At 43.2% G+C, this 17781-nt stretch overlaps 1 protein-coding gene across 3 annotated transcripts in view; it reads right to left on the reverse strand.

The window, feature by feature from the left end:
- Positions 1–432: 432 nt before the first annotated feature.
- The window catches only part of ptpra (protein tyrosine phosphatase receptor type A), a 316897-nt gene continuing 299548 nt past the window's right edge, over positions 433–17781 (reverse strand). For all 3 annotated transcript variants that reach the window (XM_041187767.1, XM_041187775.1, XM_041187757.1), the window contains 5 exons: positions 15821–15955; positions 15078–15203; positions 6214–6365; positions 5005–5140; positions 433–2372 (listed from right to left, as the gene is read on the reverse strand). In XM_041187767.1, coding sequence (XP_041043701.1) covers positions 2298–2372; positions 5005–5140; positions 6214–6365; positions 15078–15203; positions 15821–15955 — 624 coding nt within the window. In that variant the 3' untranslated portion in view covers positions 433–2297. The remainder of the gene's footprint in view (positions 2373–5004; positions 5141–6213; positions 6366–15077; positions 15204–15820; positions 15956–17781) is intronic.

The following is a 17781-nucleotide window of genomic DNA, read 5'->3' on the forward strand; positions in this document are numbered from 1 at the left end:
TCAGTTGGATGACTCCCTGCCCAGTCGGTGCTGACAAACTACTTTTAAGGAGATAAAATATTATTTTATATAGGTAAGCTTCCCAAATATTAGCTGGTTTCCAAATATCCTAATAGAATATGTGAGCAGGGAAGTATTGAGCATCTTCAGTTTGAATTTTGATACTTTGTTCAAAAATTAATTTAGTGCCAATGGATACGAATCCAAGTGTTTTATGTTTGATATAAATTGGTCGATTTTAAAAGCATGAATAGAAAACTGGTAAAGGTGTGGAAAAGCAGCCTTGATTCATCAAGTCTTAACCCTACACAATATGCCTGTGAGTGGTCAAAAACATACACAATAACTGCCAAATAAAACTGACATAGTTTTTCAGTTTGTATGAATCAGTTCACTCAAAATAAAAACAAAATAAAGAAACAAATGAACATCTTTTTTGTAATGAGCACATTTATTCCGATTATAGCTTTAGCTTAGCCATTGTCCCAAAATACCAAAGTTTTAAGAGTCAGGGTTTCAGTCAATATCTATTTACACTAGTGCGGTCAGTGATAGCAGAATTACTGAAGGTAGGAAGCTGACATTAAATCCATTCAACATATAAATTACCATAGCCTATCTACTGAATGCACTATAGAGAACTTGGTAAACAGCTGTGTCATGTTTTTCCAAATATGGCATGAGCAAAAACTCAAATAACTTAATGGGACTATGCACCATATGTCATATGGTCATTGTACAAGCTGGTGTATGCTACGTTATCCAAATACTGACCCAACTTTGCTTCACCTCAATTTACCTGTCAATGAGTGCTCCTAAACTACTAAAAGATGAACTTAAAAATAAACTTAAAAAAATCCACTAAATTTTCTCATCATAAAAAAATAAATACAGGTTAAGAAACTGCAGTTATTTGTACATTAAGAAAAAATATAATTGTTAGGAGCGAATGATAAATCAAAGACATTTACATTTATCAGCTAGTTTTTTTTAAATGATCAATTTTAAAACTTGAAGCTATTTCTTAAGCCACGTAATCTGAATAAATTTTTGGTCCAAATTAGACACACAAACAATACATATGAGTCACTTAATTTAATTGGTCATTTTCCCCTGTGCAAGCCACTAATATTAAGCTCTACCTTTGCACAAAGGCTGTGTTGACGGGGTAAAAGTTGGAAAGTGAGGCAGTTGTGTCTAAAGGAAAATGATGGTAAATCCTAGGCAAGCCTTTCACATTTTAGAAACGTCCAGATTATTCAATTACTTTTTTTTAAAACTTATTGAGACAGAAGCTCAAACAAAAAAACTTTAAGAACATAGATAACAAATAATTCAATACCCTTCAAATTGCAGCTCATATGTACAGTACACAATAGCTATGGTTAAAGAGTATTCTTTTATATTGTCCTATCAAGACTGTATTTCCAAACTTAATACTCAAAGCCCACACATCTTTTAACTTGTATAGAACTTTATAACAAGTTCCATCTATTTTTAATACAGGAAAAAAGGAAACGTTTAGAGATGTGTTAATTTTAAAAGACCAAAGTCTTGTAAAGAACCAGAACATTGCAGATTTTGGGAAATGTGAAAAATAATGCAGATAGTATATCCAGTACTTTTTAGTTCAGCCTGTGTAGGCTTGCAAAAACAAAAAGCTTTTTTTAAAAGCAGTATTTTCTTATTGTACCCCCTTTACAGGTCTGCATTTCTACAATATAGTAGCATAGATAAGCGTTTCTGGCGCTTTTGCCTTTCTACACATCTCAATAGTGGAAAGTACTGCTTCTACCTCAAATATGACAAATAAAATGGCACGACATTGAAAATATAAAGTGTACAATTACAAACTTGTTAATTGCCTGAGAAAGAGAATGGTCCAAGTGAAAAGGTATCATGTCTAAATGGCACTAATCAATTAATGACTTGAAGGTTGATTATTTATCAAAGTTGAAATAAAACAAAGAATTGGCAATGATGAATTCGATTCAAGGGCATCAATCGATAAAGCCACAGATTTTGTGGTCGTAAGGCTTTACTCTTTTATTCTGCTCTACCCATTCGAATTCAATGAATACCCTTCCAAGCAGTTACTAAATAAATTTGATCAACATCAATCTGAACATCTGCCTACAATAAAACTGCTGAAATGAGGCTAATATGCTAAACATCTGCTACATATAAAATCTCTAGCTAATATGAAGTCTATGGTACCAATCTCTAAAACCAATAAGATATGTACACAGGTTTGGGTATATTAACAAATAGATTACAAAATATTACGAAGGCATTTTTCACTTGAAGTTAGCATAATCCGAAAATGCATCAATGTACTCTTGCACGACTTTGTAGCAGAATTCATACTGTTCCTGCAGAAGAAAATAAAATTTATAAGTTCCAGTTATAGTTTAAAGGCATTTCAACTGCACCAAAATATTAGGCATCTCAGTTATAAAAAAAACCCATTAGTCTCAAGCAAAACATGAAAATGGAGCAGATCTGTGCTATGCTAACCCTGAGTTTATTAGTTATGTTACAGAATTCATTATATTCCTGGATGAAAATCCTGGAACTCCCTAACAGTACTGTGGATGTACCTAGAAGGCAGCTCACCACTACCTTTTCAAGGGAAATTAGTGATGGGCAATAAATGCTGGCCTAGCCAGTGACACCCACATCCCATGAGTGAATTAAAATATTAAGTTCTCAGCTCTATTGATATAGGGAGGTAGGAAAGTGAAGATTTGTGCTTCTCCATTAATGGGGGTGGAGAGGGGAAAGCATGTTCCTTCAAAAAAAAAAATCAGCCTAAATCTCTCTTTGTGCACACTTATGCCTAGTTTGGAATAACGGAGGCTCAAAAGCCTTTCAATTACAATAAATGCATAGTTCAGAAAGACTTTTTGAAAGAGATGAGGGAACTTAGGCAACGTGACGATTTCCAAAGAAACAGAGTCTTATTCTCAATAAGTAATAGAATTCTTTTATTCCTTAACTTAATGCGTTTGATAAAGTGTCTCTCACACAAGCCTTGCTACAAAAAGATTGGGCGTATTCTAAATGAGGAAGAGAAGAATTATGAATAAAAAACTGGTTGAAGAACAATGAACATAGTGTTAGGATTCCTTCAATTGGTAAAGGTTTGCAATTGACGTACTGTCAGTTGTGGATCTATTTTTGTTCTCTCGATATATAGATGATTTGGTTTGGGCACAGGCAGCAGGTTATCAAAATTAATTAAAGGCAGAAAAGTAGAGGCAACTGGCAAAGAGGATAGTAAAAGACTTAAACAGGGCATGAGCAGGGTTAGTGCACTGGACAGGCATTCGGGAGGCACAAATTCAAGTGGAGAAGTGCAACTTAACGTTTTTTGGAAGAAATGGGTGAATACGCTCAATGAAAAGACACTGAAGGATCCCAGTTGAAGAATGACTCAAGGGTTTAAATGCATAATTCCTTGAAAATGTGAATGCAAGTAGATAAAACAATGTAAAAAAAAACCTAATATGGGCTTTATAATTAGGGGAATATAATATAAGTGCATAGTGAAATTGATAAATTTGTACAGGGCCACAGCTTGCAGCTTTAGGCACATTACATACAAAGTACTGATAGAATGCAGTCTCGTCAGAGTCTGTTCTTCAGATGGGATACGAAACCAAGGTGTAATCTGCTAGGTCTAGAGTTTCAGCTAAATATTAAAAACCCTGTAGTATTCCTTGAAGAGCAGGGAATTTGCTAGATGGTCCAACAAATATTTGCCTCAACTGCCATGATTAACAAAAATAGATTGACTAGTCAATCATTTCAGTGCTATTTGTTGGATACTGCTCTGAACAAAATAGCTGTCCCATTCACTTAAATAACATTAGTCACTGCACTTCAATTGTACATGAATCGTTTTAAGATGAGTCTGGGAGACTTAAGACACTATAGGCAAGATTTTGCCAAAGTGGTGAAGATTCCATCATTAGGGTGTTTTCTGGTTTGCCGGTCTACTTGGATGGAAATAAGGACCTCCTCTGTGATATTTTCAGAAGCAGGCAATTAAAAGCCAGCAAATTGTGGAAGTAGCCAGTTGAGGATGGCAGGCAGGTCTTCCACGCTGCCAGCCCAATCATGAGGCACATGCATTTTTTTAATGGCTCAAACAGGCAGGCCCCAGAGAATTCCCCTCCTTAGGCCAAAGAGTCTCCAGCTCCGATGCCTCCCTGGGAAGCCACCTCCATGCAGCTGGCTGCCTCGTTATGCAGTGCAAAACTCCTCTGCAGCTGACAAAATGCCAGTTATTGGGAAAATCGCCCTTATTTGGGCATTTAAGTATTCACATTGGTTATCCTCCTTTGTTCAACGGGCAGCTGAGGCACAGCCATTCCTGCCTCTGGGGAATTTCCTTGGCGTCAGAACTGTGTCGGGGAGCTGACCCTTTGCCTTTGTTCCTGCCAGCCGAGGGTTGATAAAATCCCATCCTATAGGTGAAAAATCTTTCTTTCCTTTCTTAAGCAAGATCTTAAGTTAACTCTTGAATCCAACAATCCAACTGCTCTAAGTGTTGCTACAGTACAATAACTGAAAGGTAGCAGCAATAAAAATATTCAAAAGTATAATTGGCTTGTGTGTGTTTCAATTTAATTTGACTTGCAGATAGAAATACTTGCTCATTGTAATCAAGGTTGGCTTTAAATTTGCAATAACATTTGCCATATTGTGCAGCACAGATATGTGGAACTGCATGTAGTTGCTTAATACTTAGAGGGAAAGTGGCCATGTTAAATGAACACCAAAAGTGGTCATAAGGTATTAATGAAAGCTAGTTATAAGATAAGAGTTCTTTTAACTTGGCCCTAATGAAAAGTGATTATGCCAGCACAAAAACCTAAACCTATAATTTCTGCTATTTAATACAGACTTGGCTACTAAAATGTTTTAGACTTATCTTTAAGAGTCTCAGACTGAATCAACCAGCACTAAAAATACCCATGTTTAGTTCACAGTACTTACCAGTGTCTGGACCATATGTGGCCTCTGTAGCCGTAGACTCTTTACGGTCTGAAACACATCCAGGATGCCCTCAGCTTTTACTCTTTCCAGGACAGTACTCAGAGCGCAGAATGTACCTGTCCTTCCAGCACCAGCACTGTAAGCACATGTCAGAGTATATTTTAAATGCAGATGTAGAAATTCACAACAGAAAAATAAGGACACAATATATGACTTTAAAATAGGGATTGAATTACTCTGCAAACCCTGGTCCAATTGGCCCTGCATTCTAACCCTACTGCAAGTGCAGAGCACACTCCTGAAACACTGTGCATCTCCAAGAGATAGCAACCATGTGTCAAACACTTGTGGCATTTCACACATAAATCAGAAATTATGTTCCCTCTTATTTGTGATTTCTGTTTGTCTTATTGCTGTGTCTATGTCTCCTCTCTGGTTCTCTCCTCTTGACTTCTGCTTGCTTCTCTCTCTACCCTCTTCCATTTCTCTATCTGTTTCACTTCTTTCAGGTGACATGTGATGGGCTTTTCTTTAAAATTTTATTCATGAGACGTGGGCGTCACTGGTTAGGATACCATTTGTTGCCCATCCCTAACTGCGCTCAAGGAGGTGGTGGTGAGCCACCTTCTTGAACCATTGCAGTCCATGTGATGTAGGTACAGTACTGTTAGGGAGGGAGATGGCAATAACTGTTAGGAAAGGGATATGGCTATGGCAATGGCTGTAGGCTGCATGTGAAGCAATGCCTGTAAGCACCTCTTTTCTCATTCCTCCATTCATTTGTGTTTCCCTACCACCTCCTTACTTCCATCATCTCCCAAACACCTTTTGTCTTTGATTTACTCATGTAGCCCCCTGGTCCACTGTCACTTTAATCCTCCATCCACTAATCCCACTTACTCCCTTTCTGAGGAAAAGCACCCCCAATCCATCTTCACTCAGCTTTTCTCCTCCCCCCTAAATTTTGATGTTTCCTATAAAGAGGCTTTGTTTCCTTACAAAATTCAACTTCAAAAATACTAAGTTAGAATGTGGAAATAAACTATTTGTCCATCAATTATAGAAAAACAAAACAAATTCAAATATTACTAAATCTTGCACTTTAGTATTCAGGAACACACCTACAATTTTTAACATAATTGCAAAAGCTCTTGTTATTTGATGGAAAAATGCTGCCTGCAGCGCACTGTTAAGTAGTTTGTGGCTTACCTGCAATGCACTGTGATTGGGTGGTTTCCTGACTGCTGCTGCTGTTTCTGAACTGCTGCAATCAGGTTGATCATTCCTTTCCCATCAGCAGGAATCCCCACCTCAGGCCAGCCATGGAAATGGAACTGTCTGATCTGTCGAATTTTGTTTTCCTTGAGGAAAAACCATAGATTACATACATTGGATCTGTTAATTCTGCACTGGATAGAACCCACAACAAAAATAATGTTGATCATTAAGCTTCTTATGCTGAAACGTTAACACATGGACACCCAGAAATGTAATAAAAACAATGTTAGAAACAAATCATCTAAAGGCCAGATTTTGCTTGAGCAGGGCATCTTGTGTCACTTGTGCATATAAAGGTTTTAAATTTTCTTGTTCACAAAGTTGCTTCAAGTACAAGCTCATAACAGTGTGGTGAGGGCAACAGGGACATTAGGAAACTTAGTGAACAATGGGACAAACAGTGCAACTCCTTAACCAATGAGGTTTAGGAATTAAAAAAGAAATAGAGGAAGAACTGAGAACAAGGGCGAATAACAATAGGTGAAGGTAATGCAAATATCAGGTACAAAAGAGAATTAAAGAGAGACAGAGAAAGGTGAAGATTAGGTAAATGAGCAAGCATGAGGGAGAACAAAATAAAAACAAAAAAACTGCGGATGCTGGAAATCCAAAACAAAAACAGAATTACCTGGAAAAACTCAGCAGGTCTGGCAGCATCGGCGGAGAAGAGTTGACGTTTCGAGTCCTCCGAAGGGTCATGAGGACTCGAAACGTCAACTCTTTTCTTCTCCGCCGATGCGGCCAGACCTGCTGAGTTTTTCCAGGTAATTCTGTTTTTGTGAGGGAGAACAATGTCAGAGGCCCAAGGTGGTCAGGAGTCAGCAGGCACCAGAGTGAGCCTGAAAGAGAACAGAGAACAAGAGAACTGTGGAGATCCACAGTTAAAATTGGCAGCGGAAAATCAGCAGGGGTCAGAGTGAGCCTGAGTGAAAACGGTCAGAGAACCCACAGTTAAAAGCAGTGGCAGAAAGTCAGCAGGAGCCAGAGCAAGCATGCTTGAAAAGAGAGAAAAAATTAACAAAGCTTGATGTCAGAGGAAAGTAGCTAAATGATTGGCTAGTGAGTATTTCTCTTTTTTTCTCTAAACTAGGACACTCATTTAACTAGGAGCTGGGAATTAAAAATTTCAATCAGGACAAATACAACAGTTAGTGAATTAGTTGTTTGGTAGTACAAAACTTAAGTATTGCTGAAAAGAGAGACATTTTTTGTTGAAGGAAACAACATATGAGCAACAATAACTGCATGAGAAGAGAGTGCTGATTGGTTGGCAAGTGGACTCTGACTGGTGGAGATGTTGCTATGGAGAATGCAACATTTGCTAACTGATCCTCTGTGCTAAAAGGTATGCTGACACCAATTTCTGATTGACAGTTGGGTTCGTAGTGTGGCGCATTTACACAGGGCCCTATTTTTTGCAGACAGAAGAACATGTACACATTGCACCTGTTTCAGCTAAACCAAACAGGTAACAGCTATTCGCTGGTTCATTCCCCAGGGCAATATCTTGACTAGAGTCAAGCTGCTTGGTTTAAATTTCAAACAATGTTTGGCAGTTAACTCAATCACCGTCAACTGGTGCATTCTCCATGGCAATGCCTCTACCAAGCAAAGTCCACATGACAACCAATTGGCACTCTCTTCTCACACAGTATAAATATGTTGTTTCCTTGACATTGGTATTTTCTTGTGAATTGTCCTGATGAGTGCAAGACGAAAAGCTTCGACAAATGCATCTTTTTGTCAGCAATATTTAAGTAAGTGAACAGCACAGAGCAGGTCTAGAGGCACTAGTTAAAATAAGTAGATTAAACAAGCTGCTAACTAGATTCCTAAAGAGGGGATAGAGATTATTTAGATCACAAATGGGTGCTGAAATCTGTCGCTTGCAATTCCTGAGCCATGTGGGAACTTCAGGACACTTCAGGTGTCTTGTGGACCACGCATGCAGGAAGTATTTCCAGCTGTTTGAGCTCAAGTTCAGGATTTCCAAGAAAGAGGGGCAGCTAGAGTCACTGTGGTGTTTCCTGGAACAGGATGAGTGTTTCCTGGATCGTACATTCCAGGAGAGAGTCACCCCACAGGCAGTTTGAGTTCAGGGCAGTTAATTGGCAGCCATCCATGGAAGAGGAGGAAGAGGCAGGGAGTAGCGGTGTCTTCACGGTGTGTGCCACTCTAAAACCGATACTCAACATTTTAAACAGCTGGGAATGACGACACTTTGAAGTAGTGCAGTCCAGCCCAAGGCAATACTGGGAAAAGGAATGCACAAAGGGAAACATCAAAGAGTAGAATGAGTTTTAAAAGTTTCCGCAGTTGAGGGGACAGGCATTTTGTAACCATCATTGAGAGTCGTTATGGTATGTTGCCCCTCTGGTGCCAGGGTAAAGGATATCACAGAGAGGGTGCAGAATATTCTGCAAGGGAAAGAGAATAAGCTAGAAGTTGTGTATACGTTGGTACCATTGACAGGACAGGTATCGAGACCCTAAGGGCAAATGTTCAGGAACTATGAACTAAATGTAGGACCTCAGGGGTCGTAATCGCCATGTTACTTCCAGTGCCTTGTGCTAGTGAGATTAAACAGATAGGGCGAATCAACGCCTGGCTTAAGATGTGGTGCAGGAAAGAGGATCCAGATGCTTGGGGCATTGGGATGAATTCTGTCACAGGAGGTGCCTATTCAAAAAGGATGGGTTACCCCTCAACAGGGAGTGGGACCAATATGCTCACGGGAAGGTTCACTAGTGTGGTTGGGGAGGGTTTAAACTAAATTGGCAGAGGGATGGGATCCAACATATAGAACTAGAAATGAGGAATGTGGTGCATAAAGAAGTGAGAGTTTTGAATGGTACTATAGAAGGAAGTAGTACCATATTAGATAACAGCAGATTAAAAAGGATTATGAAGAATACAAAGACAGGTTTACAATGCATTTATATAAAACACACGAAGTGTGGTGAATAGGGCTGGTGAATTGCGAGCACAAATAGCCAAGTGGGAAATATGATGTAGTAGCAATACCAGACACAAGGCTTAAAAAGAGTAAGGAGTGGGCACTTAATATTCAAGGATACAAGGTGTTCAGAAAAGACAAGGAAGGAAAAAAGTTGGGGTGGCAGTACTGATTAGAGAAGACATTGTAGTGTTGGAAAGAGGGTGTCCTGGAGGCATCAAAGACAAAATCCATTTGGTTAGAGTTGAGAAGCAAAAAATGGGGATTATCACACTAACTGGGGATATTCTACATGCCTCAAAATAGTGAGAGAAAGAGGAGCAAATCTGCAAGGAAATCAGAGGGGTGTGCAAAAACTCGAGAGTGGTGATATTGAGGGACTTTACTGTAACATCCCAACAGTATTTGGGTAAATAATGGGTAAGGAGCGGGAAGAGTTTCTGATGCATATTTAGGAGGATTTCCTTAACCAGAATGTTCTCAGTCAAGCTAGGAAGGAGACATATTATTATTATTATTATTGCTGGATCTGGTGCTGGGGAATAAGGTGAGCAAGTGGATCAAGTCCCTGTGGGGGAAACACTTGGGTAAGAGTGATCATTGTATCAGAAGGTTTAGATTAGCAATGGAGGAAGCAGGAATAATCAAAAGTAGAACCTCTAAATCGAAAGAGGGCTAACTTCAATGTGATAAGAGAGAATCTAGCCAGGGTAAAATGGAACCAAAGACAAATAGAAAAAACTGTAACAAAACAATAGATGATTTTTAAGGGGGTGGGGGGGGGTTGTTTTAGGTACAATTAGGGATAAGCAATAAATGCTGGCCTAGCCAGCAACACACCCCATGAATTAATAAAAAATAGCTAGGTACATTCCAACATAGGTTAAAGTTAAGGGAACCAAAGTCAGGGCTCCTTGGATGAGGGAGATTGAGAATGAGAAGAAAAAAATAAGGAGGTTATATGATGCATGTCAGGTGAATTCTTAAAGTGAGAACCAGGTCAGTTACATGAATTTGAGGGGGTATGAAGAGGAAAATACAACTGGCAAAGAGAGACTATGGCAATAGAATGGTAGTTAACATAAAGGGGAACCCCAAAATCTTCTATTGGCATTCAAATTGTAAGCAGGTAGTATGAGATGGGATGACGCCTTGTAGAAGCAAAGAAGGTAATATGTGCTTAGAGGTGCCGGGCAAGCCAAGAATACTTAATATCTGAAGAAGAATCATATGGCCTCAAAACTCTTTCTCGCTCCACAGATGCTGCCAGGCCTGCTGAGTTTTTCTAGCAGTTTCTGTTTTTAATTAATATCAGTGTTTACTAAGGAAGAGGATGCCGACAAAATATCTGTAGAGGTAATGGATGGGGTGAAAATTGATAGGTAGGATGCACTGGAATGGTTGGCTAAGCTTAAAGTGGCTAAGTTGCCTGGTCTGGGTGGCTTGCATCCCAGGTTGCTAAGGGAAGTGAGTGTGGAGGTAGCTGAAGGGCTTACCATAATATTCCAATCTTGCCTAGATATTGGGAAGGTGCCAGAGGATTGGGAAGTGGAAATCTGACACCCTTATTTTCAACAAAGGGTGTAGGCACATTCTTAGTAATTATAGACTAGTCAGTTTGACATTAGTGGTAGGTAAGAAAAAATAATCAGGGAAAAGGTACTTGGATAGGTTTCCCTTAACTAAGGAGAGCCAGCATAGATTTGTAAAAGGCAGATTGTGCTTGAATAATCTAATTTAATTTTTTGATGAAAAAATAGCAATAGATATTGACTATATGGAGGTTAAGAAAGCCTTTGACAAAGTACTGCTTAAAAGGCCAATTAACAAAACTGAGCCTCATGGATCAGTGTCAGCTTGAATAAAATACTGGCTGAAGGGCAGAAAACAGTGCATCATGGTAAATAGTTGTTTCTCAGACTGGATAATGTTAGACAGCGGTGTCCCCCAAGGGTCACGGCCAGACCACTACTTTTTTTTGTAGATAAATAACTTTGATATTGGGACACAAACTAATGTTTCAAAATTTGCTGATTTCAAACTTGGGAGATTTGGCTGACAGTGAGGATACCATCAAATCAACTGCTACAGGATATAGATAGGGTTACAGAATGGACAGATAATTGACAGATGGAATTTAATACAGAGAGGCGGCAGAAAGAATAGGCTGAGGCAAAATAGACTTAATTGTACACTATTCAGAATTGTGCCGAGATATTCTGACCTGGGGTTGTGTGCATAGAAGGTGGCGGGACATATTGAGACAGCAGTTAGCAAAGCATATGGGATCATGGGCTTCACAAATCAAGGTATTGAGTACAAAAGCAGGGAAGTTATGTTGAAATTGTATGAAACTGTTAGGCCCCAATTAGAGTACTGTGTCCAGTTCTGGTCACCATATTTTAGGAAGGATGTAAGGGTCCTTGAGAGGGTGCAGAGCTGATTTACCGGAACAGTTCCAGGGGTTGGGATTTTAGCTACAGGTTGGAGAAGCTGGGGTTGTTCTCCTTGGAATATAGGAGATTATGGGGAGACAGGTTTAGATAGGGTGGACAAGAAAACATTAGATGATGGTGCAAGGACAAGGGGACACAGATTTGAGGTTTTGGGCAAGAAATGCAAGGGGTGTGTGAGAAAGAACTCTTTTTTATGCAAAGCGGTAAAGACCTGGAACACTGCCTGCAAAGGGGGTCAAAGCTGAGACTGTGAATGATTTGAAATGGAAACTAGATGGTACTTGAGTGAAATAAACTTACAGAACAAATTTGGATACAGTAGGAATGTGACCGACTGGATTACCCTACAGAGAGCCAGCATGGGCTGAATGGTCTTTTTCTATGCCGTAATGACTTTAATACAGAGAAATGTTTCTACTTGTAGGGAAGGCCCAAACTAGAGGTCAGATATAAGATAGCAGAACTCTATTCTGCAAACAGCAAAAGTGATGCTAGAAGAACTGTAAATTTTAAATTGGAGATTGAAACATTTTTGATATTCAAAGGTGTTAAGCGATACGAGGCAAAGGCAGTATACGGTACTTGATCGCTGATCTGCCATGATCTCACTGAGGTGGAAAGGGGCAAATGGCCAACTCCTGTTCCTATGGAGCCGATGGAATTCAGGAACAGTCCAATCATGATCCAACAGAATGGTGGAATAAACTTGAGAGCCTACTCAAGTTTGTATGAACAAATAGCAAAGCCTAGCTTCCACTTGCTCCAATGTACCAAAAGTTATAGTCATTCTTCACAGGTGGGAGTGATGGGACTCAACAACTCGGGATAAATACAAACAGAGTCAGACAGACACCGACGGGGAGGGGGCGAGGCAGACACCGACGGGGAGGGGGCGAGGCAGACACCGACGGGGAGGGGGCGAGGCAGACACCGACGGGGAGGGGGCGAGGCAGACACCGACGGGGAGGGGGCGAGGCAGACACCGACGGGGAGGGGGCGAGGCAGACACCGACGGGGAGGGGGCGAGGCAGACACCGACGGGGAGGGGGGGGGAGAGAGAGAGAGCGAGCGAGCGAGAGGCAGACACCGACAGAGAGCGAGCGAGCGAGAGGCAGAAACCGACAGAGAGCGAGCGAGCGAGAGGCAGACACCGACAGAGAGCAAGCGAGCGAGAGGCAGACACCGACAGAGAGCGAGCGAGCGAGAGGCAGACACCGACAGAGAGCGAGCGAGCGAGAGGCAGACACCGACAGAGAGCGAGCGAGCGAGAGGCAGACACCGACAGAGAGCGAGCGAGCGAGAGGCAGACACCGACAGAGAGCGAGCGAGCGAGAGGCAGACACCGACAGAGAGCGAGCGAGCGAGAGGCAGACACCGACAGAGAGCGAGCGAGCGAGAGGCAGACACCGACAGAGAGCGAGCGAGCGAGAGGCAGACACCGACAGAGAGCGAGCGAGCGAGAGGCAGACACCGACAGAGAGCGAGCGAGCGAGAGGCAGACACCGACAGAGAGCGAGCGAGCGAGAGGCAGACACCGACAGAGAGCGAGCGAGCGAGAGGCAGACACCGACAGAGAGCGAGCGAGCGAGAGGCAGACACCGACAGAGAGCGAGCGAGCGAGAGGCAGACACCGACAGAGAGCGAGCGAGCGAGAGGCAGACACCGACAGAGAGCGAGCGAGCGAGAGGCAGACACCGACAGAGAGCGAGCGAGCGAGAGGCAGACACCGACAGAGAGCGAGCGAGCGAGAGGCAGACACCGACAGAGAGCGAGCGAGCGAGAGGCAGACACCGACAGAGAGCGAGCGAGCGAGAGGCAGACACCGACAGAGAGCGAGCGAGCGAGAGGCAGACACCGACAGAGAGCGAGCGAGAGGCAGACACCGACAGAGAGCGAGCGAGCGAGAGGCAGACACCGACAGAGAGCGAGCGAGCGAGAGGCAGACACCGACAGAGAGCGAGCGAGCGAGAGGCAGACACCGACAGAGAGCGAGCGAGCGAGAGGCAGACACCGACAGAGAGCGAGCGAGCGAGAGGCAGACACCGACAGAGAGCGAGCGAGCGAGAGGCAGACACCGACAGAGAGCGAGCGAGCGAGAGGCAGACACCGACAGAGAGCGAGCGAGCGAGCGAGAGGCAGACACCGACAGAGAGCGAGCGAGCGAGAGGCAGACACCGACAGAGAGCGAGCGAGCGAGAGGCAGACACCGACAGAGAGCGAGCGAGCGAGAGGCAGACACCGACAGAGAGCGAGCGAGCGAGAGGCAGACACCGACAGAGAGCGAGCGAGCGAGAGGCAGACACCGACAGAGAGCGAGCGAGCGAGAGGCAGACACCGACAGAGAGCGAGCGAGCGAGAGGCAGACACCGACAGAGAGCGAGCGAGCGAGAGGCAGACACCGACAGAGAGCGAGCGAGCGAGAGGCAGACACCGACAGAGAGCGAGCGAGCGAGAGGCAGACACCGACAGAGAGCGAGCGAGCGAGAGGCAGACACCGACAGAGAGCGAGCGAGCGAGAGGCAGACACCGACAGAGAGCGAGCGAGCGAGAGGCAGACACCGACAGAGAGCGAGCGAGCGAGAGGCAGACACCGACAGAGAGCGAGCGAGCGAGAGGCAGACACCGACAGAGAGCGAGCGAGCGAGAGGCAGACACCGACAGAGAGCGAGCGAGCGAGAGGCAGACACCGACAGAGAGCGAGCGAGCGAGAGGCAGACACCGACAGAGAGCGAGCGAGCGAGAGGCAGACACCGACAGAGAGCGAGCGAGCGAGAGGCAGACACCGACAGAGAGCGAGCGAGCGAGAGGCAGACACCGACAGAGAGCGAGCGAGCGAGAGGCAGACACCGACAGAGAGCGAGCGAGCGAGAGGCAGACACCGACAGAGAGCGAGCGAGCGAGGCAGAAACCGACAGAGAGCGAGCGAGCGAGAGGCAGACACCGACAGAGAGCGAGAAACACCCCGACAGAGAGGGCGAGACACCAACAGAGAGCGAGAGAGAGGGAGCGAGCGAGAGACACTGACAGAGAGAGAGAGAGAGAGAGAGAGAGAGATGGCATCACCAAACAGGTAAAACTACTGTTCAATGTACAGCAGCCAGTATAGGTACAATATCAAGCTACTGGACAAAATAATATTGTTTCATTTTCATTATTGGCACAACCACTTTCCGGAGGGATGGAGGGGATAAGAAGAGGGAAGGTTAAGACATATCTGTCTTTCCCGGTCCTATCAGCTTCGAGCCCCATAATTGCACAGCCACCCACTTCTGTATGTAGCTGTACCTCGGATAGGTGCTCAATTATTTCTGTTCTAATGCTTGCTGCTTTATTTTAAATGCCCTTGGTTCAGTGACATAAAAGCCCACAATATTAAAGCTTACCCTTGTGTTAGTTACGAGCAGATCACGTACTGTGTAACTTTCACTCTCCTCTTCTTTTTTTATTTCAATAGTAATATCACCATAAGAGACAGATCCTTCAGATGGCCAATATTGCGCACATTTCTCCTGTAGAGATATACAGAAAATCATTAAGATAAAACAAAAAATTCAAAAGCATGTAATCCATTTAACCAAGCCTCTCGGCTTATGCTTTAATATGTAGGACATATTAAAGTTCGTTTGCATCGAGTTGGGCCTAGCTATTACAGCCATGTCTTTGTTACAACTTTCCATAATCACTGGAGTCATCTGGGTTGTGGAAAATGAGTTTCTGTTTGCTATCCTGCTTGAGGTGTGCATATTTGTACATGATAAGGCTCAACTTGTGCAGTTGAATGGTGCAGTACTTAACATCTGGAATAGCTACTTGGGCAATGCACCAGATGGCAGCTGCCAGAAGTGAAACAGTACTTCATCAACAGTTACCTCACCCTGAAGTATAATGGCTAAGGGAAGAAACAAAAAGAGAAAAGGACGCAAATATTCAAAATACATCCCCAACTATGGTGGGATTGCTACATTGTCATAATTTCAAATATTTTTTTCTTCAGAAAGCTCCACTTAAGAAACACTATCTGATTGGTCAAGCATTTAAGAAATTGTCAAGATCTCTGTTTTGACCTAGGTACATTTCATTATGGGCATGTGTCAAAGTCTCTGGCAGAAATACGTGCTTGACATACCTGACCTCTTTCTTCCAACTCTGTTAACATAACAATGGAACAAGACTTCCATTCCCAAATCATTCTCCAGAAATCTTCTATAGTATGCTGAAGAGGTCCTTGGCTGGCTATGTAGGAATCTTTCTGTCGATATCCCTAGGGATAGAAATTAAGCAACTTTATTGTGGGATATGTTGGAACTTAAGTGTTTCTCTGCAACCAGAGAATTCCAATAGAATCATAGAATAGTTACAGCAGGAGAGGTGGCCAAGAAGTTTGTTGTGTCTATGCTGGTTCACCCCCAAGAGCAACTCCGCTGGTCCCACTCCCTGGTCCTTTCCATGTAGCCCAGCAACTTTTTTTCCCTTCAGTCGATGATCCAATTCCCTTTTGAAAACCTTAGTTACATCTGCCTCCACCAAATTCTCAGACAATCCATTCCTGATCCTAACCACCTGATATGTACAAAAGGTTTCCCTCAAGTCGCCATTGCTTCTTTTGCCAATTACCTTAACTTGGTGTTCTTTGATTCTTGACCTTTCCGCCAATGGGAACAGCTTCTCTCTATTTTGTCTAGACCCTTCACAAATTTGAAAACCTTGGCCAAATCTCCAAATATCCAACTCCTTTTTGAAAGCCTGATTGAATCTGTCTTCAATACCCGTTCAGGCTGTACATTTCAGATCACAATCACTCATGCACACAAAATTTAGTAAGATCATGGCTGATTTTCTATCTCAACTCCAGCTTCGCAGAAGATCCTCAAGTTACTTGGTTCCCTTAGTATTCAAAAATCTACTGTCATGAATATACTCAAGAACTGTGACTGCTGCTTGAGTGCTGTAAATGGACACTGAAGACTCTCAGTGAACTTCAAGCTGTATATTTCACTTCCACAATGTCTCAGGAGAGTGAGAGACCTAGAACCCAGGACAGGGTAGCCCCTCTTAAGTCACCAACCTGGAGATTATGGTGGAAGCTGTGAGAGAGAGGAGGGAGGTCCTCTTCTCAGAGTGTGGCAGGAGGAGGCTACCCACACAAGCCAAGCAGACCTGGACAGAAATTATAGCCACAGTCAGTGGCAGAGGTGTTTTGAGCCTGGATCCAGTGCAGGAAAAGGTTCAATGACCTCATACTTTCTGGAAAGGTGAGTGCTACCTCCAATCCTCAGGGCAGGAGTCTAGGTATTCCCCCTCCAGCAGACACAACAACTGAGGAAACTCTGGGTGCATGCTGTTCCTGAACATGGCAGAGTGCATGCCCAGGCCACTGACTCATTCCCCTGAATGGCTCATGGGCGTAATGTTGCTGAGGACCTGTCACAACTGAAACATGAACACTCCAATGAATTGGAGGAGCTGTCAATGGCTATAGGGAATGGGAGTGCCTTATCACACTCCTTTCTGTGTTTTCAGGAGAAATGGGCACATCATGCCTGAAAGAGGACCCAAATAGGTGGAGGGATATTTCACCTGCAAATCATCACAGCAACGAAGGATACAGCAATGGGAATAGTTACGATCACTGACCAGGAGAAAGTCTGCCTTGGCAAAATGGGCACTCAAAGGGGAATGTAATAATGTCTAAATTAGATGTACTGTGCATGTATGTCAATGTGTGAAGTGTTAAGCTTGGCGAGCTGCAGGCACAGACAGCCAGGTAAAAATATGATGTTGTGGTGATAACAGAGACTTGGCGCAAAAAGGGGCAAAACTGGGTATTAAATATTCCTAGATGCAAGGTGTTCAGGAAAGATAGGGAAGGAGTGAAAGAAGGAAGTGCAGCAGTATTGATTAAGGAGAACATGAGAGACAGACAGAATGTCCTAGAGGAGTCAATGACAGAATCTATTTGCTTAGATCCAAGAAACAATAAGGAACAACATCACAGTGCTGGGTGCATTCAATAGGTCACCAATCCAGAGGAAGAAATTTGCAAATAAATTTCAGAGAGGTGCAGGAATTAGAGCAGTTAGAATGGAG

Source organism: Carcharodon carcharias, chromosome 1 (genome assembly GCF_017639515.1).
Source record: "Carcharodon carcharias isolate sCarCar2 chromosome 1, sCarCar2.pri, whole genome shotgun sequence".
Taxonomy (NCBI): domain Eukaryota; kingdom Metazoa; phylum Chordata; class Chondrichthyes; order Lamniformes; family Lamnidae; genus Carcharodon; species Carcharodon carcharias.